Raw genomic sequence first — 26,117 nt, 5'->3', positions numbered from 1 at the left:
CCTCTTCTCCTCTAATTTTAATGTTCAATCTTTATTAGACTTGAAAATTCTTTATACATATGTCCACCATACTCCGCCTCTCTACCACTGCCATTTCTCTTACAGGAATTTGCTAGCAATTTAAATAAATGCTGAAACACTGCCAACAGCAGCATTTGTTTCTAGAGTGTTTATTGCCACTATTTTCAGAATAGTTGTTAAAAACATTATAGCTTTTGATTGTTATAACAAAGCACATCCCTCTCCACCTAAGAGGTTAAACAAAAGGCTAAGGAAACTATTCAGGAGTGTGCTTATGAAATGGGGTCAAAAGAAAAAAAGTCGAAAAGACTCATAACAAAAAAAGATTTCTGAAGCTAAGACTCTGGCACAGAGTCATATGTGGCCCTAATAAGTTATGAATGCATAATTTTGTATTACTTTCTGATCCTTGGGAAAGGTTTTTATAGGTTAAGTGTAATATTATTTTTTACCCAGGACTCCCAAGATCACCATTAAAGCCTTTCATTGTGCAGGCATTATTAGATAATGTTCTGGCAGGTGATCCCAGATTTGGAGGGAGCATCTAGTTCTTCCATTTTTTTAAAATTTCCAGTCTTTATTCAACTCTTCATTGAATATTCAAAAGGGAAAAAAAAACGTTCAGCCATCATTGCAATCACAGTGGAGTCTACAAGCTTTGGCTTTCTCCCAGATACGTTTGAGAGATCACTTTCTACAACGCACAGACCGAGGCCAAAGAAAAGTGTTCTTTCAAAACAAAAATTTGCATGATGAAAATTGGCTCCTCTTTACCTACCTGCTGTTTTGTTTTTGAAATATATTAACCGAACCGTCTCCAGGCCCAAAAGGTTTAGTGATCCTTCTGTATTCAAGGGTCGTACCTGAAACGAGAAAACCAGTCCTTGTACTAGTAACAACTCACATTTACATGGTGCATCTCATTTGGAAAGCCCCGAGGTGCATTATAAACTCTGTGAAAGGAGCAGGTTATAAAAGCAACCAGGGAGCAGAACAGCATAACCAGACAGAGCAAAGTCTGCCCCACAGAAGATCTGTAGGCTGGAGGGAGCAGCGTCTCTCACGCCTGCTACAAAAATAACTGAGAGTCATTAAAGCCACAGAGGTAAAAACAATTTTAGATTTTAAACTTCTGTTTGGAGAATGAGTATAGAGAGACTTGCCTGAAGTTTCATTTAAAGAGACGGGCTTAACACCATTCCTTTCAGTATTTAAATTAAATAGTTCTGTTGGAAGTCTACTTCATGTAATGATTCCATTTTGTCTACTAGATGCACAAAGCAATAAACAGTGCTTTTATTTAGTGTTAGTATCATGCTACAGTTATTCTTGGCAAACTGATGAGTACATACAGACTGCTAACAGCTACTGGTATTTGTGATTTCCAAACAGAAAAAAAAAAGCAGCATTCCCTCCTCTGAGTCTGTAAATTGCATTAGAAACAAAACCTACATAATAAATTGCTATTTTTGAGTATCCTAGATGTAGCAATTCTTGTTTGTTGAAGGTAAATTCATTCATTAAATAGGCAGTCTTGACCGAAATATTCATAAAAGTACTAAATGATAACCCGCTGTCTAGGAAAAAAAATGCTCCAACTGCTTAACAACTCAAAGTTTGGACATCAGAAAGGGCAGAGGAAATTTCCTTGAAATGGCCAGATTCTTCTTCTCTCCTTAAGACAGTTAACAGCTGAGCACCTTGATCACTGCATTATTTATCCTTAGAGCACTGCCACAATATCCTGATCTGTCTGACATGTGGGAAACTGATATGCAGAGAGACTGTGACTGACACAAAACCACAGGGACAGTTTCTCCTAGTTCTACACCATTGGAATGCCGGCTAAAGGAAGTAACATTGACACTAAACCAAAGTTGAAATCAGTCTAAACTGTGGGAAAAGAAACACCTTTTTCTTTGCAAATACACCTGAGTAAACACCTTGCAAACACCCAGGAAACGCCAGTTTTCAAAAACTTCCTTTTGGTAAGTGAGCCAAACCTGACACCAGTTGAACCAAAGTGCTGTGACCCTACGTGCCTGTGATGTTCTCAAGAAGCCGAAGTTAAAGTTTTGAAAGCCTGTTTCATTATCATCATCTTCTAGCAATAACATAGATGCAATCTGCCCCAATTAAGCTGCTCCCTACATTAAGTAGTCAGTCTAATACACAGATGGGCTCCAGGGTGACCATTCACCTCAACCAGTAAAAACACATGCAAACCACGGTTTGTATCTCGTATTTGGAAGAAAAATCACTGGTATCTTGGAAGCAGCTCTTCTTTTAGATCAATTATATTTGAAGAGGCAGTTTTAATGATGGCACCTGATGTCATACCTGGTATGACAGCAGCAAAGCAATATTGAGCCTAGACATAGTCTTTAACTGATACGGAAAGAGAAGTTACCTTTTTGAGAGGAATAGTCTGAATCCACTCCATGGAGTTCACGTCAAAGATATCGATTGCATTTTCACTGTACACAGAGAGGTATGGTGCATTGTAACCTACAAGGGAAGATTAGGTATAGTGTCATGTACTTTTAGACAGGCCTCAAAATATACAATTTCTTATGTTTAGCCATATATATTACCACCACCACCCCCCCAGTACAACAGCAATTTTTACAAAATGTGTTTTAACTCAAAAATTACCTAGAAATTTATTCTGAAGGCAAATCACCAAGAAAACCCTGCAAGCTCCACATGTTTTCATTTAACTTTGGAGAACCAAACTCCTTTTTGAAGTGCAAGGGTTTACAGTTTATTCTGCAAAACACTGATGTGGTTCAAAGTTTTTTCTTCCAAAAGCTCTATTTTTAAGAGCTTGTGTTTTGTAAATGATGTGGTTGGAAACATATTGTTGTTATTTGATAACTGTCATTTGAATGAACTGAGTTCTTAGACTTTAGACTCTGTACTAAATGAGCACCAGTTGGAACTAAGCATCATGACAATGTCATAAAAATCTTAATGTTTCCTTCTAGCTTTAATTGTAAAGAGAATTTGTGTGTTACTCATCTGGCACATTTCTCAAGGATGAAATTTAGTCTCCTTGGACTGCTTCTAAAGGAGAATTCATTATTTCCATGTCAGCATCAAGACTAGCAAGACTATCTAGAACATCCAATTTGTGTTCAAATGTAACAGGTTTTGCTATAAAACATACATCCTTTCTGAATTAACATCAAGTCACTTCATTTAAGGTAATCATAAAACTCTGCCAAATACCAATATAGATGAATGACATGTGGAAATGCCTGTTTTTCAATCTATCACAAATCTTTTGATTTTCATTCATTCATTCTCTGATTCCCTTATAACAATCCCACTCCTGGAAACCAGAAGTGACACACAGTCTATAAAAGATGCTCCTTCCACATTAAGAAGGGGCTTCACTCAAACAAGGCGAAACAATCCTCTACGCTGCAGTGTGACTAATGCTGTCACAGTGAGGTAAGAAGTCAGTCTGTTTTAAAAATCAACACAAGACCAGGCTTGTTCACGGATACTCCGAGGACAAATTTAGCCACGTTTTATCTGCATTCAGAAAGACATTACAAAGCAGGTGGTTTATTTTCTTTTCCTCCATCACAAATGTAAGGCCCAGCTTTGAAAAAAGCATGCAATGAATATTTAAAACAGTCTTTCTGGAAACTGAAATCCTGAAAAATGACAGTATTTTCCTTTAAGGCTATGAAATATATTTTCTGTACTGCCTGCCATACATTGTAGGTTGAAAGGGAAGAGAGAAATGGTGTGTGGGGAAGCTTAAAACCTGCTGTTCTACAAAAATGAAGAGAGGAGATGAATAAACAAATGAGAAGAGTGTACAAAAACTGCAGAGGAAGAGAGAATGAGGGAGTAAAGAAAGAAAATTTAAAAACACCAGTAAGTAGGAATAAACAGCATTAGAGAAAAGCAAATCAAACTACCAGATTTTGATGACTCTGAACATCAAGAAAGCTTGAATTACAGTGCCAAAACAAAGTACAATCAAATTTTTGGACTTTAAATAACAACAGTCCAGTATCAGTCGTAGCAAAGGCCTAAAGATCTCGTCAGCACCTGTGAGACCCAAGGCTTTCTGCTCATTTAAAGCTGAGGCCATGTGCTTAGAAATTGGACATCATAGTTAGAAATCCTGAGCAGTGATTCCTCGTTGTGCCACAGCAATGTAGGTCAGTGACAGTGTTGTCAAAACTAGCCCAAGTGAGATGAAAAACAAGTGAGCTGAGATGAAACATGCTGACAGAAGCTGAGAGCGTTCATTTACCTGTCAGGCAATTATCCGTGAACTTCACTTCCTGTGGACATTAAGACAAGCAGTAACCACTTCAATGTGTAATAGCAAGTACACTGACACACATGTCAACTTACAGCAAGAAGATGGAGTCGCGGGCCACATCAACTCTTGTTGTCTAGATCTTCGGCCCTGGCAGTCAACATAAACCCCTACGCTGCTAAAACACAGCAGGTACTCTTTATTTGAGATTTCGACTGCACAGATGGCATCAGTTGGCTGCTGTGAGATAAATGATAGCGTGTGATCATCTGGATGGAGCAGACTGTATGGGCTCCCTTCTCCGTGAAGGGGGTATTTTAAGAAACCTGACTGGTAGCCCACACAAAGACGGTCACTGAAGACTGACATCCACTGGACATTCCCCTGGACTTGGATCTCCTTGATCTTTTTGTGACGTGTCTTACTCTGATTTAGTTCGTAACAGAGGACCTGCCTTTTCATAGCTACACAAAGGCATGTAAGAGCTCCGTGGCGCACGTGTCCAGAAACTATTGACTGACAGCCTTTGGTCTCTGCCAGCTTATAAAACTCAGTCTCCCTTCCATCCAGGGCAGCCATAGGGAAAAGCCGCACGTGACGGTTTCGTCCTGAGATTACTGCAATGAGCTGTTCATTTGGGATAAGCTCAATCTGATGAACCTTCTTATTGTCACCAACCCGGATAATCTCTAAAAGACAAAACAAAAGAAAAATGCCCAAATCCAAGTAAATAATGTTGAAGTGTGAATTGATTAAAGCCTCTGTATTTGTAAAGATAAAGTAAACCCAAGAAACCCTCTTTATTATTTCCCCGCAATATTAGAAAGTAGAGAAGCAAAAGTTGTATTTTAATAACACCAGGTGTGTGATGCTGGAGAGACCTCGGGCTTTTCCTCATCAGAAAGAGCAAAGCAGACCTGATGCAGTAACAACCACTCTATTATCAATTTCAAAAAACACATTACAGCCACAAAACTAGTGATTAAAGGAAAACCAGCAGAGAACTGAAACATACAATTAAACATGTCGCTTCTTGAATGAGGCTGGGCATCTGTCATTACACCTCTTAACAACTGAAATTGAGTTTCAATTTCCAGTACAGAGAAGGAGGTTACAGAAAACATCGAGTCAGGCTCCTTATTGAGGAACTGAAGAGGGGACACTGGTCACAAATTGAAATGGAAGAGATTCCAACTGGATATACAAAGACAATGTTTCATTGGGAGAAGGATTACGCTTTGCAGTGTAATCCTTTTCACTGGGAGAAGGATTGCAATAGGCAGCCCAGAGAGACAGTGGTACCTCTGTCCTTGGGGATTTTCAAGACCTGACTGGACAAAGCCCTGAGCAACATGGTCCGAATTCTGCATTGAGCCTGTTTTCAAACAAGGGAACAAAACCTTCAGCTGCACTCCAGATCTTTGTTACTGGAAAGGATACCCAAAACAGAAAGCACACAAAACACCCTCCTCATTATCAGCTCTCATGTGGGTTGTTCAGCTGATGTAGTAAAACGAGAAAAACGGAAAAAGAGGATATTGAAAGAGAAAAAAGGTTTACAAAGTCACTTTCTGATTATTTAATATCAGGGAAATTATTACCGGTTCCTAATCTCTTACCGTCTTTGGTGACATGCACAACAAATAAACCTTCTTCATTCCCCAAAGCTATCCTTTCATGGTCTATGGTATTAAGAAAAAAAAGAGCTTATTTTTATTTGGAAATACATCTTCAATAATAGTTATAATTCTGATTAACAGAGACAGTTTTTTAATATCTTAAAATAAACAAATATGAAGCCAAATCCAACTCAGTCATGTAACAAAAACCCCACTGGCAATCTCCCAGTCTTTCAGTATTTTCTCCTGTTAGAAGTCACACCAAGAAAGATTGTTTTTAACAAACCATTCGGAGCATATAAATATAGTACTGACTTTGAAATAACCATAATATCACATTTAAATAAGTTAACTAACCCAAGTTTAACATCTTTTATGCAGTAGCATTTAAAATTAATAAATTAATTATCCGCTTTTATGTTTTCTCCGTGGTCCAACAAGCATATCTTGTAAAATCAGTGATTTATATCTATTCTACTGGGCTCACTCTGCCCAGTTAAGGAAAAACAAAACAGAAAAACAAAAAAGCAATATAAAATTCTCAGTCAAAATTATTCATAATTACGAATATCTGTGAATAGAGGGAATATTCTTAAAAATCTAACAAAAGTATTGGGTAGCGAATTGCACATGTCTCTCAAACCCATACACATTTCCATATGGAACAATGAAACTCTGTATTACTCTCTACTCAGTAGATACCAGCATTTTATATATTCTTGCAAAAAAAGGCATGCTTTTAGCATACCCCTTTTTCTTAAAGAGTTTACTACTTATTCATTGCATACCTATGATTGCTGCTGACTGTGTTGTTTTGATGAGGGGTAAGGTGCTGTCATAAGCTTCTTTGGGAACATAGACTGAGCGGTCTTTGAGTTTGTTCTTCTTCAAGATCCTATGCAACTCATTCAGCACTCCTACCCACTTGCTTTTTTCATTCTCACCGTCTGCTAGAATCAGGATTGAACACTTATTACTGGATGCAGAGAGCTGGGAAGCTGTGACCTGGAAAATTTTGAAATATATATTTTAAGTTATAAGCAATACAAAATTTCATCTTGATCATTTTTACAAGGGTATCAGATGCCTGTAAGTACTCTTTTAATTAGCTGTCTGAACTAGGAATGCAAAAATTTAGATTTAGTTAATAGAAAACACTCTATCTCAATCAAGAACCCACAGCAGAAAAACTTGTAGATGTGAATAACTCAGCAAAGAACAGAGAAAACTTTGGCTTTATTCTAAATGCATTTGCATTTATTTTATTATTTGCAAACGTCTGGTTTAAATAAGGTAGAAATCTGTTTCTCACAGCAATTTTGTAATGAAATGCTTTTCTTTTCATGGACTTAAAATAGTCCATTTTTTTTCTTAAAGATCAATAGTTTTCTTTAATAATTTCATTCAATGGGAATGGTCTTTATGGAAGAACGATCTAGGATCCTTTTCCTGTATTTTGTACAGGTACTATAGATAAAAATTAAAGTTTCTTTTGTATGTTTATCTCCTCTTGGCATGGAGAGTGATGAACAGTCTGAAAGCTGGAAAAACATGGAATGAAATACAATGGTATAGTAAAGAAATAGTAAGGGAACTAAGAAGACCCCAAATATATTTCACTGAAGTCAAAGCTTCAATAGACTATCTAGTAAAAATAAGAATAATATTACAAAAAGCCAATGATGGCCAAATCCTGGTAGTAGATATTAGACAAAAATTCCAAGGAGCATTTTACACTAATTTCTGACTACCCAATGAATGGGAGTTTTCAGAGATCAGTCCAGATTTTCAAAGAAAACACGTAAAATAGAAGCTGCGGAAACAACACAGCAAATACAAATTGAATAGCAGAAAGCGACTTCAAGACACAAAAATGCAGAAGGACATGAAGAACAGAAGAATTTCAAATGACTTGTGAAGGTTGAAAAAATAAAACCTGCTAAAGGGAAGACAAGAGTTTGTCTAAATGTACCAGTGCTATTTTTTAACACAAAAATTGTATATGTACGTATCCTCATGCATTACAGCTGCTGCCAGGGATACCACACAGCCAGAATTCCATAAAGAAACAAAATACTAGCAAGCTGTCAGTGAATGCACACTGTACATCACACTGGGAACCTTGTGATTGTGGGCTACTAGGTTCAAGACATAATACTTACCCTAAAGATGCAGGGGATATCTTTACGATTTGCATGGATGACATCTGAGGCCAAGACAGAGCTCACTGAGAATTCTTCATCCCTTATGGACATCACAAACATAATTGGAAAAGAGTTAAAGAGTAAAATCTGTATGCTTGCTTTTTACTTATATTTCCATAGTACCAACAGCCTTGCTTTGTGAAGGACAGACACAAGACAACAGTACTGAGATCTAATTTTGAAAATTATCCTTTCCTCTTTATCTGCAGAGAACAGTCATACATACAATGTCACGTAATTAACTCCTGGTAAACAATGATAGAGATAAATCTGTATCTAGCTTTTGTCTGTGTAAATTAAAACCTTTTTTAAAAAATAAAACAAAACATAACTTAAAAAATAAGCCTGGACCAAGAACACATTTTCAAGTCTTTCATAAAAACCAAACTCCCTTAAGCTATAACCTACTGTTGTTTGAGATTTCCTGAATAAATATTAACCTACTTCAGTGATGAGCTTTACTTATTTGGTATGTTAAAGTTCTAAAACTTCAGTGGAGTTGGTTCAACCATCAGTGAAGTTGGCAGTATTTCAGTAATACTGAAGGACAGTGGGCACGTTAAGTGGCCCTTCTGAATCAAAAATTGTATTGGTTTCATTCTACACCAAGTTCTTATTTGTCCTTTCAAAATGCCATTCACCCCCAAAAGAATGTATTTTACCTCTTTATTCATCCCTCATCTCCTACATAGCTGAACTGATGCCTCGTGGCACATGACGCAGCAATGGAAGTATAAATTAGCACATATAAACACACAAGTGTAGTTCAGGCTAACTGCAAATACTGTTTTTTTCCCTGGAAAATCAGAGGCTCTCAACATGGATTACAGTGTGTTATAAAAGCTCTGGAGCTTGCTTACTGACTGCATAAAAGGGAAAAGCAGAAAAATCCACCCACTCAGCCCCAAATGGCTTACCTCATGTCTATGACTTGACTCACTACCACGCTGGGCTGGGATGCTTTTCCTTCTGCTACATCGTATAGGAAGAGTTTAAAATCACAGATGACTGCCAGCGCCCTCTGCCAACCTTTCTTTACTCCAGCTGGTTTCGGTACCTTTAGCAAAATAAATTCTGATTAGCTCTCTGTTAAGCAATACAAGCAACAGCACAGGTGCAGTAAGAGCATCAAAGGCAACCACGCAGAGAACACAATATTATTAAAAAAAATTCATAGCACAGATTCTTTCTCTGGATTTCATGAACTCATTCAAAGCTGTATGTACAAATACAGAGAAAGAAATCCATCTCAAGGCATCCAAAACTACACTGAGCAATTTTAGTACTTGTAGATCCACGTACAAGTATTCACCCCAATGACCCCAGACAGGAGGACTCACAGGCCCTGGAAGATGATCTGATCTCTAGAGATCAACTCTTCACGACCAAATAAAAGCACAATGGCTGACAGAGATGGAGGGAGAATTACTGTTGAAAATGCTAAGAGTTGCTTTGTGAAAATTAACATCTTAGCTTCCAAACTGTTACCTTAAAGTATAATTGAATCCAACCCCTTAATGCCCCAATTAGGGTTTAATTCCAGCTCTGGAAAACAAGGAATTTAAGTGCCTCAAATGCAGCTGCCTGATACTTACTCGGACATGTCCTTCATAAGCTGTTCCTATGCCTTTCTGTGGATCTATTCCCAAAGGTCCCTTAGTCTGTTCAGGAGGGATTGGACATACTGCAGGAGCCTTGTCTGCACAGGTCACGTGGCAAGAGAATCCACATACTTATGAGGTGGCGGAGGAGAAAAAACCAAAAAGATTTTCTAGTTATCTCTTGTGCAGTGCAAAAGCTATGATAATGATGACATTTATAGAGGAATCCTCTCTTTTATTTGACCAACAACTGAACAGTTTCACTGACCTTTGCTTCAGTGAGACAGAAATGCAAGACTGTAAACACCAGAGTTCATGCTTTTATCTGTTCTAAGTTCTGATTTTCTCATTTTCAGAAGTACATGGATACTCAGTCTGGTTTTACCCAGGTAAGGAAGAGCCTAATCAGAAGCTCATTCTGAGATATCTCTATCATTTCCTCTGGGCCCAGCTTTATTAGTTAACAAAAAGCTGTAGGCTCCTCTAAGTGATTTCATCCTGTGTTAATACAAACCTAGAATAAATTACTCCTGGAAAGATACAAAATTGGTACAAAACGGCAAAACTTAGGTTCTTGCATTCTGCCCAGAGACAGAATGCAAAGCTGTTGGCAGCATGCCTGACCACTGACTGAGTGAGGCCCCTTATTGCTATCTGCAGTACATTGAACTAAGCTCCTCTACCAGCAACCTAAGGATGTCACCAGATAACTAGGTAATCTGTTATGCACGACATTCAAAGTATTTGGCTTCTACTGGGGAACAAGAATATATGCTGTTATTCTAAATACAAACAGAAGACTCCTGGCATTATCATACCACAGAATTTACTGTGCAATCTGCATCTATAAGAACTTCAATTTACACATCCTGCCCTCACAAGTGCTTACCTTCACAAGTGCAACCCTGACGTATTAAACCAACCATCAGAGATGTGCACTGATTGCATTTTGTTGGTGTATGAAACGATTTCACTACAAACTGGTGGGCTTTAGGCTGTGAAACAAGCAGACCAGGATGTTAATACCTTTAACACTGCTGAAGAACAGTTATCTTTTCACTGACATAAAAGCACATAGGTACATTAAAAAGGGTAGCTTATTTGTTTGCTGAAATGAGATCTGAGCTCCCAACACATGGGCTGAAAAATACTCCTTATCAGGAACGCTTAGTGATAATTTAAACCATCCCCTGTAAATGAGACCATGGAAACTGGATCTTGTCTCTAAATATGAGCTCGCTTCCATTGCAGATAGGAACGTTGACAAAATGATTCCATGGCACCTGGGGGCCACCCAAGGTCAACCCATTGCAGTATTTTCTCAGCTGCAAATTCGATGTTCCTCTTGTAACAAGCGTTGCCTTAGTTTAAAGCGAAATAGCAAACTTTTACAAACTTCTAGTTTTTATGCTAGAAAGTTCAGTTTCATGATGTCAGGCAGAGACAATTTCAGAACACCTGATTTAAAAGCAGGAGATGAGGTTGATTTTGAAAGGTCTTCTCTTACTATTAGCTCTTGGGAACATAGACTACATGAGTAAGGATTGTAATTCTCTCTCCCCTCAAGGATGGCAGTGCTGATGCTATGACACCAACACTCCATGATGTGGCTGTATGATTCATCAAAGGCCTTATATGAAATCCAGGAAGCTGCTTTGCTTTTGTAATAAAATTCCCAGTGAACTAACAACTAGTGGGTAGCGAAAGGATACAGCACAGGGTGACCACAAAGGCTGTCTAAACAACCTGGATAATGTCTGTGATCTTCAATGAGACAATTTTGCAGACTAATGGATAGGTATATTAAAATTTTATTCCCTTTCCTGTTTTCACAGCATAGGGTATCACAGCTAAGGGCCGAAACGTCATCCATATTTAATGACAGCTTTACTGATACAATGGCAGCTTGCTGTCTACAGATGGATGTCTTGTTTTGAAACTTGCAGAGAAACAACACCGGTTAAAAAACTGATGCGATCATAAAATAGGAAGGTTCTTCAGGCAACATAATAAATTAGAAAGAAAATCATTACTTACTAAGCCAAAATATCTGCAAAAATGAAATGGCATGCACTGAAAGATCTGTTTTGTATTATTTAAAGTGCATGTACAGTATTTTAAACTGATCTAAGAAGTTGTCATCAGAACACTGCCTGCTCAAACTTTTTAGCTCTCCTTTACACAAAGAAAGTCTTTTGCTATTTTTCCATTTATCAAAGAAGAGAGACAGTTCTATTAGAAAGACCTATTTCATTGATTAATTGCAGTAAAACTGTCATTAATATACAGAAGATTACTAAACCATTGGGGCACTCCTGAAACTATTCTGTCTTATTTCGAATGTGCCTGAATACACACAATTCACTGAATTACTATACACTGACTGGTTCATTTGACCAATGGCAAATTAACGCCAACAGCAGATGTAAGATCAGTATTTATGCAAGTAAAGAGCCTGAAGACAGAAAAACTGGAATTTCTTCTCCCAGCCCAGTGCTGGCTTTAGTCTCACTCTACACTGCTTATAAAAACCACAAATCTACAGTTTCATTTTAGGCTTACTCTTTGCTTTCTCTTGAAAACAATCTAATAAACACACAAACGTGCTAATCTGGGACTTGCCCAAGGGGCATCAGTGTTACTGTACACAGAGGACAATGGCAGGTTGGTCAGACAGATGCTGGAAATCACTTCCTAGGAAGTTTCATTTCATTTCTTCGTGTTTTGGTTCATATATCTCTAATATCCAAACTATTGCTTTTCCTATCACCATGTGCTGCTAACAGTGGACTGTGTGGTACAGCTTGTTGCACTGCATAATGTAAGAATGAGGGGTTTTAGATTTTAGAAATTAACCATTTTGCATATATACAACCTTCTAGGCAGTTCTGTTGATTACTGTGACAAACAGTTCTCCTAAAGCTGTTGCCCAGGAGTGATATTTTTCCCCTTACTGTATAAAAAGTGTGAAAGCTTGACTGAATACCTTTGGTGCAGAGAGTCCCGATCCAATATATGCTGTCCTCATGGTTGGCGTGTGAATTGAACGTGGAGGATGATCTGTAACCTGAAAATAGTTCCCAAAGGATCACTAAGACACCCACTACACACTATCCAAGATAGCCTGAACAACCTAAAAAGACTACAGCGTCCTACCCACCCCATCCGCAAATACACACACAGTGAAACCAAACTGATTAATCCAGAAAAGGACTCAGAACAACAAATCTTACTTGTCAGCAAACGTGCAAGATGCACCTCTTAAATGTCAAAATTAAATTTGTATTATCTGAAATATTTGGTTGAATCTTTTCTAATATAAAATAATCAGAGTTGTGGTTTTGTTTTGTTTTTCTTAACAGGGAAAGGGAATCTGTTATTATAGTTGCAGAGCCTGGCTAATATTTCATATTGACAAGACTTTCACAAGTGCTCCTACAAACTACAGTACAATGTTACCCATATGCCAACATTTCTTAAATATTCATGGCTGAGGATATGTTATGAAGAGAGACTGTATCTAATTGATTCAATGCAGTTCCCATCCATAATCAATTAACCACATGTGAAAGGAAATGCAACATTGCCCGAAAAACAGTTCACCACTAGTGCAGAAGGCTATTACAAGGTCCTAAATAGTCTCTCTGCAGAAGAGTGAGCTCCATTCTAAAGAAAACAATTTGAATAGCAGCTTTTATATGAGTGAAACTGTAACTCCTTAAAAAAAAAATCAAACCAAACAACACAAAACCCCGGAGTTCTCTTAACACTAAAGTACCTCGATTGGTTCAATCTCACTAGCTGTAGAAGGAGACCGTGATCTTGAGTGGAGGTGAGACTTGCTGTCTTCATCCCGTGATGGAGTATTGGACAATGTAAAATTCTCAACTGAGTCAATCTAGGAGAACAATTCAAGAGGAAAAAAACACCAAAAAAAATTAAAGACATAAATAAAAAATAATTCTTGACCCTTACCAAAATGAGACATGGGAGCAGCAGAATTCCTAAGAGAGAAATGAGAGGGTAAAATATCTATTTTAAGCAACTTCCTAATTAAGGTAGAACAACATAATGGAAATTATTGGAGATGAACACGCCAAGGCTTCTGCTGAGAGGTGAGCACATGCATAAGAGCTACTAGTTCAGGGGCCTGATAAACACTTGAAGAGACCTGTAACTCAGCATTTTTAAAGGGTGGCTATTTTTAAAAACACTACTGGTTTTGCCCACTGGTAGTAGAGGTTTGTTAGAAGTGAATCCCCATACATCCCATGTAAATCACTGCAAACATATTTAGGAGAAAATAAGGAGAAAAGGCAGAAAAAACAACATAATTCCATAGGTCAGCATTAATTACATTCACAGAGCATCAAAGGGGGGTTTGGTCCCTGTCTGAACTGTAAAAATATCCTATACAGGAATACAGTTTCTTCAGGGGACTATTTTTCTAGTCCTTGATATACAATGAAACTAAGCCCAACACAGAACCCTACTGAATAAGGCATATAGATATGACCACATTTTTTTGATAACAAGTCATCTTTTGTCAGTGTAACTAAAAAGAAGAATCAGAGAATGCAGGATTCTTCCTTGAAAATGAAAGATCTCCACATCAAAGTTTTCCAGTTTGGTTTTTTCTTTTTTTAATTGAAGCAAGATGAAGATACTTTTCTCCACTAATAATGAATCTAAAAGCCTACAGGAGGCTTCATTATATGCCTGGATTTTCTGAAGCACTGCTATCATCAGGTTCCTGTTGTTAAGTATTTGGCTAACTTGCACACATACTAAAATACACAGCAATGTTTACAAAAAGCATTTGAACATTCCATGGTTTCTTCTCTCATTTGCTGTTGACACCATCCTAAGAATTCCACAAATGTCACTGCTTTTAGGGAATGAAATATATTGCCAAGACAATCTTATACATGCATATACAATCCTGTTCTCCAGAAACTCAGTCATGGTAGTGAACAGGTGCAGTTGCAGTTTTGTGGTTTGTTGAGGGTTTTTTTGTGGGTTTATTTGTGTTTGGTTTCGGGTTTTTTCTAATAGTAGTAAGTCAAGTTTGATCATGGTAGTAAGTTAAGTTTTATCACAGCCTTAAAAAAGAAATAATCTGGTGGAAAAGATTCATCAACTTAATCAAGTTTGGCATACTAAGATGCCTCCAAGTCTTTCTGTAATCAAAACGGGAAGTGCTCAAACTGGGTAACACCTGTTTCCTACACATAGATCATGTGTTTCAAGCATTGAGGCAAAAATTTTAGCAGTAAAGCAAACATTTTCTCCTCAGATTTATCAGAAGCAAATGATTGGAAGCTTTATCCAGTATGAGAAGCATTGATGCTTTAAAGTACAAATATTGTTTCACTGATTTAAAACCTCTTTCTTTTTTTAAAATAGAGACTAAACACATCATAACTTGGAGTCCACTCAAAGACTCTTTAACCTCAAAAAATTCTACCTTCTTCTTAAAAGCATTTTTAAGAAATAAGCCCAATGAGCAACTACGGGCAAATTCCTCACAGCAAGAAACAGACATTTCTTCCGTTCTGTAAGTTAAACTCAAAGACTGATCTATCATTTCATAAATGTTTCCAGATACTCCAAAGACTTTCCCTTTCAAAGTAGCATCTGCATACCAAAGAATTTTCCTGGTGTCTCTTCAAAAATCCAGTACAAGCATAATATAAATGATGGAACTTTTCTGGAATGTGCTACAAAGCCTTTGTGGTTGAAGGCAACTGCTGAAGCAGTAACAAATGAATTTTTACTTTACTTAGGAACATAAAAAGCCTGCAAACACACAGAACCTGATATACCATTACAGAATTTGAAGGGAATTTAACCACCACTTAAGACTGCAGAAACAGGGCCTTAAGCTGTATTGCTGCAGTAATCTCCAGGCTCCTTGCTTTAGCGAGAATGAAGTACAAAAGCAACTTGACTCAACTATGGGCAAAAGCTTATATAGACCATATTAGCACCATTAAAGCTAGTTTCAAACTAAGCCATTGGATTAACAAAAGCATATTTCAATATCTCTCATCAAACTGTAACAGCCTTTTTGTCTTCCACAGGACTGTGCTTAGTCTACAGGGTGTCACCTGTGTAATTCTGAGCCATGAACTTCTGAACTGGAGCCACAGCTGACAAAACCAAGCAGTAAACTTGCCTAAGACACTGAGCGGTGTGCTTTGAATTGCATAGGTAAGGTCATTATTAGAGCTGTCGGGCATTATCACCTATTTACTGGATATTCAATATAAAGGCTTTGCTTTCCTATTGCTACCATCAGAACTGTATGAAAGAAACAAAAGTGACAGGATGAGTTTAAAACAGACATAGCCTACCTGGCATCAATTCAGTCTGACAAAGCACCGGTAACACCATCTTTGAGCACTCACATTGATTTCTGAAACAGCACAGAGCTTTCCAACTTAACAGGCTACAGCACATCCAACTTTTGTTTTCCTTACACAAATTTTTTCAGCTCTCCTTGAAACCCCAGTTCACTCAATTCCCCACTTCCTATTTATCTCTCTTTGTACTATGATATTTTCTCTCATTTGCTACGACATGCCTCCCAAGTGCCAAGCTTCTGCCTTCTATAGGCAACTCCCATAACTCACCACACACCTTCTGTGAAGGCCAAGGAAGCATATGGTGCCTCATTTGACGTTTGCTGCTCTTCCCCACCTGCATCTACTCAATCAGCTTTCACAAAGAACTTTCACATAGAAATGAGAAAGTATCCAAAGCATCTTCTCCCATTACTGTGATATTCTGCTCACAGAACTTTACCAAATGAAACACTCCGAAAGCTTTCAGCCCACAGCTGTAGAATAACAGAAAGCGCAGCAGCAGCAGCAGCAAATGGCAGCAGCAGCACAAAACATGCAGCAAGGTAAATACACAATCCATACATTAAACAAAGGCATGTACACAGCGGGCAAAAAAATAAAGGGCCACATAGAGTAGGACAGCCTCTTACACGTCTGCCTTTGTTAGCTGGAATACAGGAAGGAGAGCGCTTTAACAAAGAAAGGAGAATATGTTACAAACCCAGGTAGTGACACATACATCATCTCAGAATTTCACTCAATCTTCAGAGGCAGTGTTTAGACACACATAAACATGTTCATTTCTACAAGTATTCTGAAAACAAGATATTCTGGGGCAACAAGCGGAAAGAAACATCAAAAAGAAAAGAGGCAGTTTTTATAAAGCCTGTAGTTTTACACTGGACAATAGCAGTGAAACGCAGACTGTGTTACACTGAGAATTTGCAGTTAGCATCTCTGCACTTTGAATAAGAGGAGTACAGTAAACACTTGCAGGTGCAATACACCCACTTTAAATCCTCTTTAGTCTAAACTAAATTACAAATGTGCAGGTAGAGTCAGGGCTCTCACCACATTCTACTATGGCTTATTCAGTTTAACAAGGAGAATTCAGAATATGATTTATTCTGTAGTTATTTACAAAATTTAGATTTGTTTAGTCTAACCAAAGCCCGTGGGAACTGCATGTGAGCACAGATTGCAGGAGGATTTAAGAAATCTACTTTCCACTTGGAGAAAATAATGTTTTCTAGCAAGTGGGGAAAATAAAGTTGTCAAGGGAAATGGGATTTCACTTTATTGTTATTAAACGATCACAAATTCATCTTTAAATAAAATAAGTTGATTGCTTGCAGCAGCTAGTGAGATACACAAAGATCCACCTGGCAAAAACCCAAAAGCCAACACTTCCATTATCAGACATTGTGTGAACACAGAAGACTTAACACCTCGACAACATTACTGAGAGACAGCCTGCAACACATAGGAGAAACAGTGGTAAAGATTTAGAAATGAATATATTAGTAACTGGGGGTGAATTCCCTCCCCATGAGAAACCAGGGACAGCAACACCCATTCCTACTGCCCTTTGCAACCTCCCGTGTGCAGTGGAGATAGCAGATCCTTTCTGAATGTCACAGCTCGGAGGATTTAGGCACCACTTCCGTCACCTGGACCAAATATCTTTCAGCTGATTTGAGGATAGATAGCTGAAACCAACAGTGACTGCTACTCATCTAAACATAGATTTTTACTTCACAGACTCATTAAGTTTAAAAAAGATCTCCAAGACCATCTAGTCCTATTGTCCCCCTACCACCTGTATTACTTACTAAACCATGTCCTTAAGTACCTCATCCAACCTTTCCTTGAACACCCCAAGGGACGGCGACTCCACCACCTCCCTAGGCAACCTGTCCCAATGCCGAACCACTCTTTATGAGAAGAAATTTCTCCTAATTTCTAACCTGTACCTCCTCTGGTGCAACTTTCTTCCCTACAGAAGAAATTACAAAGCAACCGGTTTCCGTACTGAAACACTGAGAATGAACGCCAGTCATTCAAAGAGTGCTATAGACAACTGCAGTTTGGATGGCAGACACACAAACATACCCACCCTCATAAACTCCAAATGTAATTGGTGGGCCAAATTCGGGGCTGCTTATGCATCTAATGAATTAAACGGAGTGTGGAGATCTTGTGAAGATTGCTATGTAACTGCAAATTATTATCATTCCAAGCACAGAGACTGGAGAAACAATATGGGCCATCAGCAATACTTTCATTCTTGATGATAGGAGACACTTTGCTGAAACCCATAAATATCACAGCACTGCTTGAGTCTGACCAGAGTGCTTCTAATTTTTCCTTGGTCTTAATATAATGAACTCGCAATGCTTCTCAGGTTTGAACGAGCACAGAATAATTCTTCTCAAAATGCTACAAGCAACACTGCCCTTCAAGGTAACTATGGTCAGAAAGAGACACTGGAAAGGGACTGGAAATCACATCCAGTGCGAAGGGTTTTAATACCCTTGTTTGCATTTAGGTCTGCTAAACATATTGATATTGAACCAACTAAACAAGAAAACACATGAATATCCATTTCAGTAATTCAGAGGCTGTGTATTACAAATCTCGCCATGAATGAATTCTGTTACTGCCCAATAAATGAAAGATGCAGAACGCACTTTAAGTACAAATTAATTATACCACCTTTCACCCACTAAGATGGACATCAGCTTTATTTCTCTTTCTAATTAAGACAGGTAACTTGACAAGTCTTGTATTTATCTGCAAGGTACTATTCCTATCTTTCAACTCTCTTCTTTTGGAGTTTTTCCAGATGAGAGAGAAATCTACCCCGGTGATAAAGATGTTGGCCCTTGTCCAGTCCACTCCAGAAATGTACTCTTGCCCCAAGCAACTGAGGAGAAAAACACTCCTGTTGGACTCAGACTGAAGATGTAACACGGCAAATTTGGTTCGGCATGTATTAAGTCATTCACACGTAACAATATACACATTAATACCTGGGAGTTTTACCAAAGACTGAAACATGGGTATCTGAGAAGGAATTTCTCCTAATTAAAGGATGCATGCCCACAGCTGAAAATTATTCACTTGCACCGATTAAAAAAAAAAAAAAGTGATTTTCTCAAAATGCTTGTGAAAAAGATTCATGTCAAAAAGTAAATCACAAAGCAACCCACAAGAAACACAGAACAAAGTACTGACATCCTTCAAAACTAACTAGATGGCAACCAAGGAAAACTTTCTTGTCCTAAGTTACCTCTTGAAAAAGAGAACATTATCAGCTATTCTACCACTTATGTACTTCATTTGTCTTTTAACAGCTTTTAGGAGAGAGCATTAGATATTTTATAGGTAACATTCTAGAAAAGAACTTGTCAATACAAACTTAGTGTTTCTAATATTGAAGCACCATAGAAAACATTTCTTTAATATAGATAAACAATGCAAACATTACTCATTTATTACAGATATAATGTGATAGGAAACTGTACTCTTAATTTCTTCTGTGGAAGAAAATTCCAACAATACCAGCAAGGTGAGGTTTTCTATATGGTACACAAAAATGCAGACAAATACATTCTGCTCTGGTACCACAGATGTACCTTCCCATTTTTCTGAGGTATACACCTGATTCACGGGGAAAAAGCATGTAGAAGAAAAGCATTCTTTCAGAGCATGTGAAAGGAAAAGCGATCAGTAGAATAACCCCCTGTACCATACTATCTCTGTCACGGCCTTCACCACACACTTTTCTAGAATAAAATTAATTACTTCACATTTTAATGCAAGGAGGACTATGCTATTTTAATTATGTATGTATGAATATGAAAGTACATGTATGCACATATATACAAGCACACACAGACATACACACACAACCTACAGAACACTAAAGGGTGGTTCTTTAACATGGATGCACAGTATATACTTTGATTTGATATTAAAAAGCTTAATACTATTATTTATTTTTATGTGCCTACTTTTTCAGTTTGGAAGAAATATAATGCAGTCAGTTTTCAGCTACTAACTCAATTCCTTTATTATGCAGTTAACTAGGGTAATATTTAAACACTGTCCTGACAGAAAGCTAGCATGCCAAATGGCAATATGAAGTAGCATATTCACTTCAGTTGTAATGAAAATTACTTCTTACAATAAAGGCTAAAAACAAGACTATTTTATTTAGGCAAACAAATTAACTGTATGCAAGGGAAACATTTTCACTGAAGTGATCAGAAAACTTTTGGGAACAACTGATGATAAAGTAATAATACGAACTGATACGAAGTAAATGAAGAAAATAATTTTTTAACCATTTTCCACAGGCCGTATCAGTAGGTTACACCCAAAAGCAGCTACTCCCCATTAGAAAAACTGCAATTACAAATACCTCACCTACACCTGAAGAAAAACATTTACTTTAAAACTGAACATCTATCCATATAAATAGGTGTAAGTATGCTGCTCTCCACTGCACTTCCAGATTTTTTTTAAGTTGACTGCATTAATGCTTGAATATTCCCAATCAATTAACTGATCTCTGTTATTGAGGGATTTACTGGTTTCAAAGTCAAAGACTTACGTCATCCATAAAATCAATCAATGAGGATGAAGAGGAGGAAAAGGAATCCTATTTTAATGAAAACAGCAGTAAAAAAAAAGAGAGAAAGAGAGAAAGTGATGGATGAAGAAAACCATTCAGTATAAATGAAAGTACAAAAATAAAAGAACTTTAAATTACTAATAACAATAAGTTACCTTAGAAAGTTTTCATTAATTGCCTTTCACAGACAATTAGTTAATAAACTACCTGTATAAAACCGATTTTTTTCCAGCATTTACTTAATAAAATAATATTCCTATACTCCAACAGATTTTTATATTGAAAGTAACTTATAAGATAAATAATTAAAAAGGAAATTAAAAAATGGTATTAATTGTGAAGGCTTCAAGAGAGAACAGTGAATTACTGAATACACAATGAAAAGAAAATAAATTTTACATCATTGATAACGTCAAGGATTATGCTCTTCATGATGACCTTGTACACTCATCAGGAAAGAAAGCTGGGGCAAATTTTAGACCAATGTGTAACTGTAAAGGTGGTGCCTTGTCCCCTCTGAATTCAGTACAACCAATATTTCAGCTGTTCTTTCAAAACAAAAATGATGCATTGCTTACAGTTGATTAAATAAACCCCCAACATATGATATAACTACAATTTTTGTCTTCCAGCTTTTCTACCTAAACTGGGCTTTTGTCTAAAACTAACAAAGACATTGAACAGATTTATTTTTTAAGTATATAAGAACTTTGGAGAGGAGGTGAATCACAGAATCGTAGGGGTTGGAAGGGACCTCGACAGATCATCAGGTCCAACCCCCCTGCCAAAGCAGGCTCTGTAGGACAGGTCGCACAGGTAGCTATCTGGATTTTACAGATCCGTGTAAAATAACAGCAGATGAAAACAGCCTAATAAATACACAGTACCAATGATTTGATGGAATGCATTCAAGGATTATTTATGTATTTTCTCTCATTTTTACCAACCCAGTATCTGCATTACTTAACATTTTTCTGCACACAAAGTAAGGCCATTGGAACAACTCAGCTTTTTTATGGTCACTATAAAAATCAGGAAGATTTTCCTTTCAAGATCTGAGAGAGAATTCACTATGATTAATAGTGTTCAAGAGTAAACAGCACTGCAAATGACAAGCAATTCTCCCAGATTATTATACACAAATATAAATGGAGTGACATGATTAAAATACAGTAGCAAACTCTCAGCAAACACACATATAATCTGCACAGGACCGCAGTAGTTGCGCTGACTTAACAGAGGTATTTAGAATAGCTGTACACTTACTTCAAATTGATCCAGAGCAGAGGTAGGCGCATTCAAAAATGCCAAGAAAGAATTCTGTGAGTCTTGGTGCTTTACACCTAGAAAACAGCAGCAGGTTTTTAAGCTACAGAAAAACGACCTTTTCATGGAGGACCTTTGCCTTGCTGAATCGGGGTTTGGGTATCCACCTGAACCACCTCTGTTTTTCAAAACGAGTTGTCATGTTCAGTCTGTTTTCCAGAGTAAAAGGTGTTTTGGCATACACCCACTAAGCAAGCAGCCTATGTTCAATTTACCTTTTCCAAGCTAGGATGCGTGTGGTGTGAATTCAGCACCCAAACACACTGAGCGACTATCACTGTTGGGCAGCAGGCACAGGTTTCTAATGTGCTTATTCATGTCCATTTGCAATGTGCACACACACTCACGTACCAGGCGTCACCCCTGCTCTAGTCACATGCTGGACAAAGTACCGTGACAAGGCAGCTCGGGCAAACACTGAGGTTCTACAGAAATGTACAGAGCAGGCTGCTGGAGGCCCACACTGCATTTCCAAGGAACATGGTTCCCTGACCCAAGCTCTATGCCTGTCTGGCACCTCTCACTTCTGAATGTCCAGCAGTAACACAATCCCGGGTAACGAGTCAAACGCATCTATAGCGCTAGACCATTTACATCGCTTTTGGTTGGTAAAGTGAAGCAGGAAGGCTGGCACATCATGACTGCTACTTTACCTTGCTTCACCAGATAGATCTTTTTTGTACTTCTTTTCTTTGGGTGTCCACAAATCACAGATGCATACAAACTCTAGCTTCCTCAACACTATAAACACATTTTATTTACATATGTGTGTGTGTGTGTATACTTCTTACAACCAGAGTCTGCAGGGCTGTGTGCATCTGAAAAGGCCAATGCTATCTGGAGCTATTGCTTTGAAAAAATGTCAGTGTCTTGCTCTAACACTTTGTTTGCCCAAAATATAACCCACGCTGAATGAAGAAGTTATAAAGAGCACTTTCCTCTTTAAAACTGAAAAACGCTGCAAGCCTATTAAAAGACTAAAACCAATTCTCAAATTACCTGCTAATTTACAGAATAATTTTAGTAATTTTTTCCCCCACCATCCTAAATTTCCAGAACACATTTAAAATCAGTGAAGGTTTCAAGTGCTAATCTAAGCAATCACTTCCACACACAAGACGGTACTCAACCACTGTACACTGACTACATTTGAATCCTCCATGCAGTTCAGGATTCCAACATCCATATATTTCTTCTTGTAAGAGAAATCCAAGTCCAAAGATAATAAGGATTTTGGATTAAGTTTCACTTCTATTAAAATATTTGAACAGTTGCAGTACAATCTTATTAATCTATTTCTGGCAAAAAGCATAACTACTAACTATTCCTTGAAAAGCACATTTTCTTTCCTTTTTTTATTTTTTAAGAAGAAAAGCATAAACGGTCATCTCAATTTTCATAAAAACAGTAAGGTTTTAAACACTGGAAAAAATACAGGGTGAAATAATAAGGAATATTTTCTTCTTCTTCTGCAAAGGAAGATTTCAGAAGCTACGTAACCATGGATAATATTTTAGACAGTTCAAGGATCTATAAATGAAAGCTAAACATGACAGATCATTATTGTCTCCAGAAAGCTACTATCAAATGTTCTGCTCCAAGCATGAAGAAGCAGCATAATTCTGGTATCAGTGCTAAGCATGGTGAACAAATACCAGTTTCCTAATTCTTTTATGTTAATTGGCACCACTCATTTTTTAATGTTGCCTGTAAGTCTGTATTATTTTTACCAGTTGACCAGCACTTGGAGGCCTACATATATATGTGTATAGCAGATGAATGTTAACTACAATTGACATGCTGTTAGACTGCAAAGGCTGAACAACACATAGCAATTGTTGCCAGGGTTTGGAAACTCTGGATTTCAAATGTTTCCCCTACAGAAAACGAAGTAATTCTGTTTGGCCTGCAAAAACCCTTCTTCCCATGTGACTCATCAGATACAACTATTAAAGCTACTACAGGAACTGAAGAGAATCAGACAATTCATTAATCATCTCTCAATGAATTTTTTTTTCATTTCAGAATTACCAAAAAGTCTCTTCTCCCAGCAACAATGCAAAATACTGTTAGACAGATGCTCTAGAAATCCCAGAACATACTCTTAATACCACAGCAAAGCAAACATGACCACACTGCTCACTATGTGGTTACAAACCCAGTCAACAAAGTCATCCCAGAAACAAATGAATGCTATGAATGCCTCTGCAGTTGTTTACTCTCTGTGCAGACCGAACCAAACATTCATAGATGAATATGAGCAGTATTGAAGTCTAAATATCTTCACCCATCGTCATCAAAAGGGGAAACACATTATTTACTTCTAACAGTTTTCTGGGAATAAATCACCATACACACACCAAATAAAGACAATTCTGTTTCAACTCAAATACCACCTTACTGGTATATCAACAAAACCAAAGCATATGACAGGTACAGATGAGAGGTGCAACTGCCAACTTCCAGGGGTGTATTTTAATATGCAACTGCTGCCCTCATGCTTGGTATGCCAAAGCCTGTTGGTGTCCTATTTTAGTTACAAGGTGACAGTTAATTGATAAGATGTACCCACCAACGTGAAACATGTTATTTACTTGGATAACAGTTGCCATACCCTTTTCTGATCTAAGCTCTTCTGTCTCCTTCTTCAGCCTTTCAATATCTGTCAGCAGTTCCATGTTCTTCTTCTCAGATTCTTGCAATTTACTTCAAAAGAATAGAGACAAAAAAACTGTATGTAAATAGTGAAACCCCATGATACAAGTAACTTTCCTTTTTCCATCTTTGCATGCTACTTAAACATTAATGCTCAGGAAGCTTCATGATGTCATCAAATGTGAGAATGAATTCATAAACCTATTAGGACATGTTTAGTATGGTATGTTAAAAATCTCCCCAACAAGCCATTAATTGCTCCATTTATATATTTAACAGGCTTGGACTTCTAATTTATGAATAATAGTGTAAGCCTGTATCCTGTGAATGAGTAAAAATAAGTAAAAAAGAGCACATGTATTTTTAAATTTAAATTGTCTGGGGTTTGGATGGTTTTTTTGTTTGGTGGGGTTTTTTTGGGTTTTGTTTTGGGTTTTTTTTTTTTTAATTTGCAGTGCCCGTGACACTCATAGATTATGTTGAACTATTTCTCTTCTCAACTTTTCTGTTACTTTACAGTTCATTGTTTCGGTGCTTTCAGATTCACAGCTGATGGGGAGCAATACTATGCATTTCTACCACACTTAGCCTTGCCTATCAAAGCAAACACAGGTTCTCCTGTTCTGAAACCATCTACAATGCTGCCTGTCATCATGTTACTTGCCCCAAAAAACACCCAAGTAAGGTGGACAAGTTATTCATACTTTACAGAAAACACACTTCAATTTCAGCTCTGTCCCAACTGCTTTCCTAAAGCTGCAAGACAAGTCAGTGCTCTCCAAATACAACTGAAGAGAAATTCTTTATTTTACTTGTATTTGAAATTCTTACACAACATTCCACACCACCTCTGCCACAGAAGCCAATTCCGTGCCTTGTAGTGTCTATCTACGTGCTTACACACTGCAAGATGAGCAAATTGTTGCAGAAAATACTGTTTTTATAGAGAAAGCAGTAGGGAACAGAATGGCTGTGAATCTAAGGTAAGGCTCAGAAGTCCTACTTCAGCCTGAGCACCTACTTCAACTACACCATCTCAAAGGACTAACACTGCATCTCCAGCCCAGAGGGATTCATAATTTGTAGATGTAACTATCACATCACAGTACAGGACCAATTTTCTTCTCGAGGCAAATTCATCATGCCATAGTGAAGTCTAATTATAACATATCACAGAAACTATGCAAACAATACATGCTTTGTATTTGATCACAACTTTGCATTTTATCTAATAAAATCTCTTTGCTTAATAGAGTTAACAGCTAGTAAAATAAATCATAATGACAGCTAAAGAAATTCAATCCTCTCTGAGCAGAAGTTACTTGCAATGGTTAGCAGTAGCACAAGTTTATTCTTAAATCTGAAGGATTCTCTTGAAGGCACAGAAAAACTCATGTTTTGTCTGATTTCTCTAACCAAC

At 37.5% G+C, this 26,117-nt stretch overlaps 1 protein-coding gene across 6 annotated transcripts in view; it reads right to left on the bottom strand.

The window, feature by feature from the left end:
- The window catches only part of CDC42BPA (CDC42 binding protein kinase alpha), a gene marked incomplete at its 5' end in the record, with an annotated part of 194,289 nt that overhangs the window by 18,079 nt on the left and 150,093 nt on the right, over positions 1–26,117 (bottom strand). For 2 of the 6 annotated variants that reach the window (XM_084261410.1, XM_084261412.1), the window contains 15 exons: positions 800–884; positions 2,432–2,529; positions 4,402–4,995; positions 5,926–5,988; positions 6,714–6,930; positions 8,088–8,169; positions 9,047–9,186; positions 9,725–9,861; positions 10,620–10,725; positions 12,717–12,797; positions 13,509–13,628; positions 16,728–16,766; positions 20,696–20,743; positions 21,983–22,059; positions 24,657–24,748. In XM_084261410.1, the coding sequence (XP_084117536.1) occupies positions 800–884; positions 2,432–2,529; positions 4,402–4,995; positions 5,926–5,988; positions 6,714–6,930; positions 8,088–8,169; positions 9,047–9,186; positions 9,725–9,861; positions 10,620–10,725; positions 12,717–12,797; positions 13,509–13,628; positions 16,728–16,766; positions 20,696–20,743; positions 21,983–22,059; positions 24,657–24,748 (1,979 nt within the window). The remainder of the gene's footprint in view (positions 1–799; positions 885–2,431; positions 2,530–4,401; positions 4,996–5,925; positions 5,989–6,713; positions 6,931–8,087; positions 8,170–9,046; positions 9,187–9,724; positions 9,862–10,619; positions 10,726–12,716; positions 12,798–13,508; positions 13,629–16,727; positions 16,767–20,695; positions 20,744–21,982; positions 22,060–24,656; positions 24,749–26,117) is intronic. The other 4 variants (XM_084261411.1, XM_084261413.1, XM_084261414.1 and 1 more) reach the window with 3 other exon arrangements.

Source organism: Gallinula chloropus (genome assembly GCF_964237585.1).
Source record: "Gallinula chloropus genome assembly, chromosome: 3".
NCBI lineage: Eukaryota > Metazoa > Chordata > Aves > Gruiformes > Rallidae > Gallinula > Gallinula chloropus.
The sequence above is the reverse complement of the archived record's forward strand: the minus strand, read 5'-3'. Positions and strand labels throughout refer to the sequence as shown.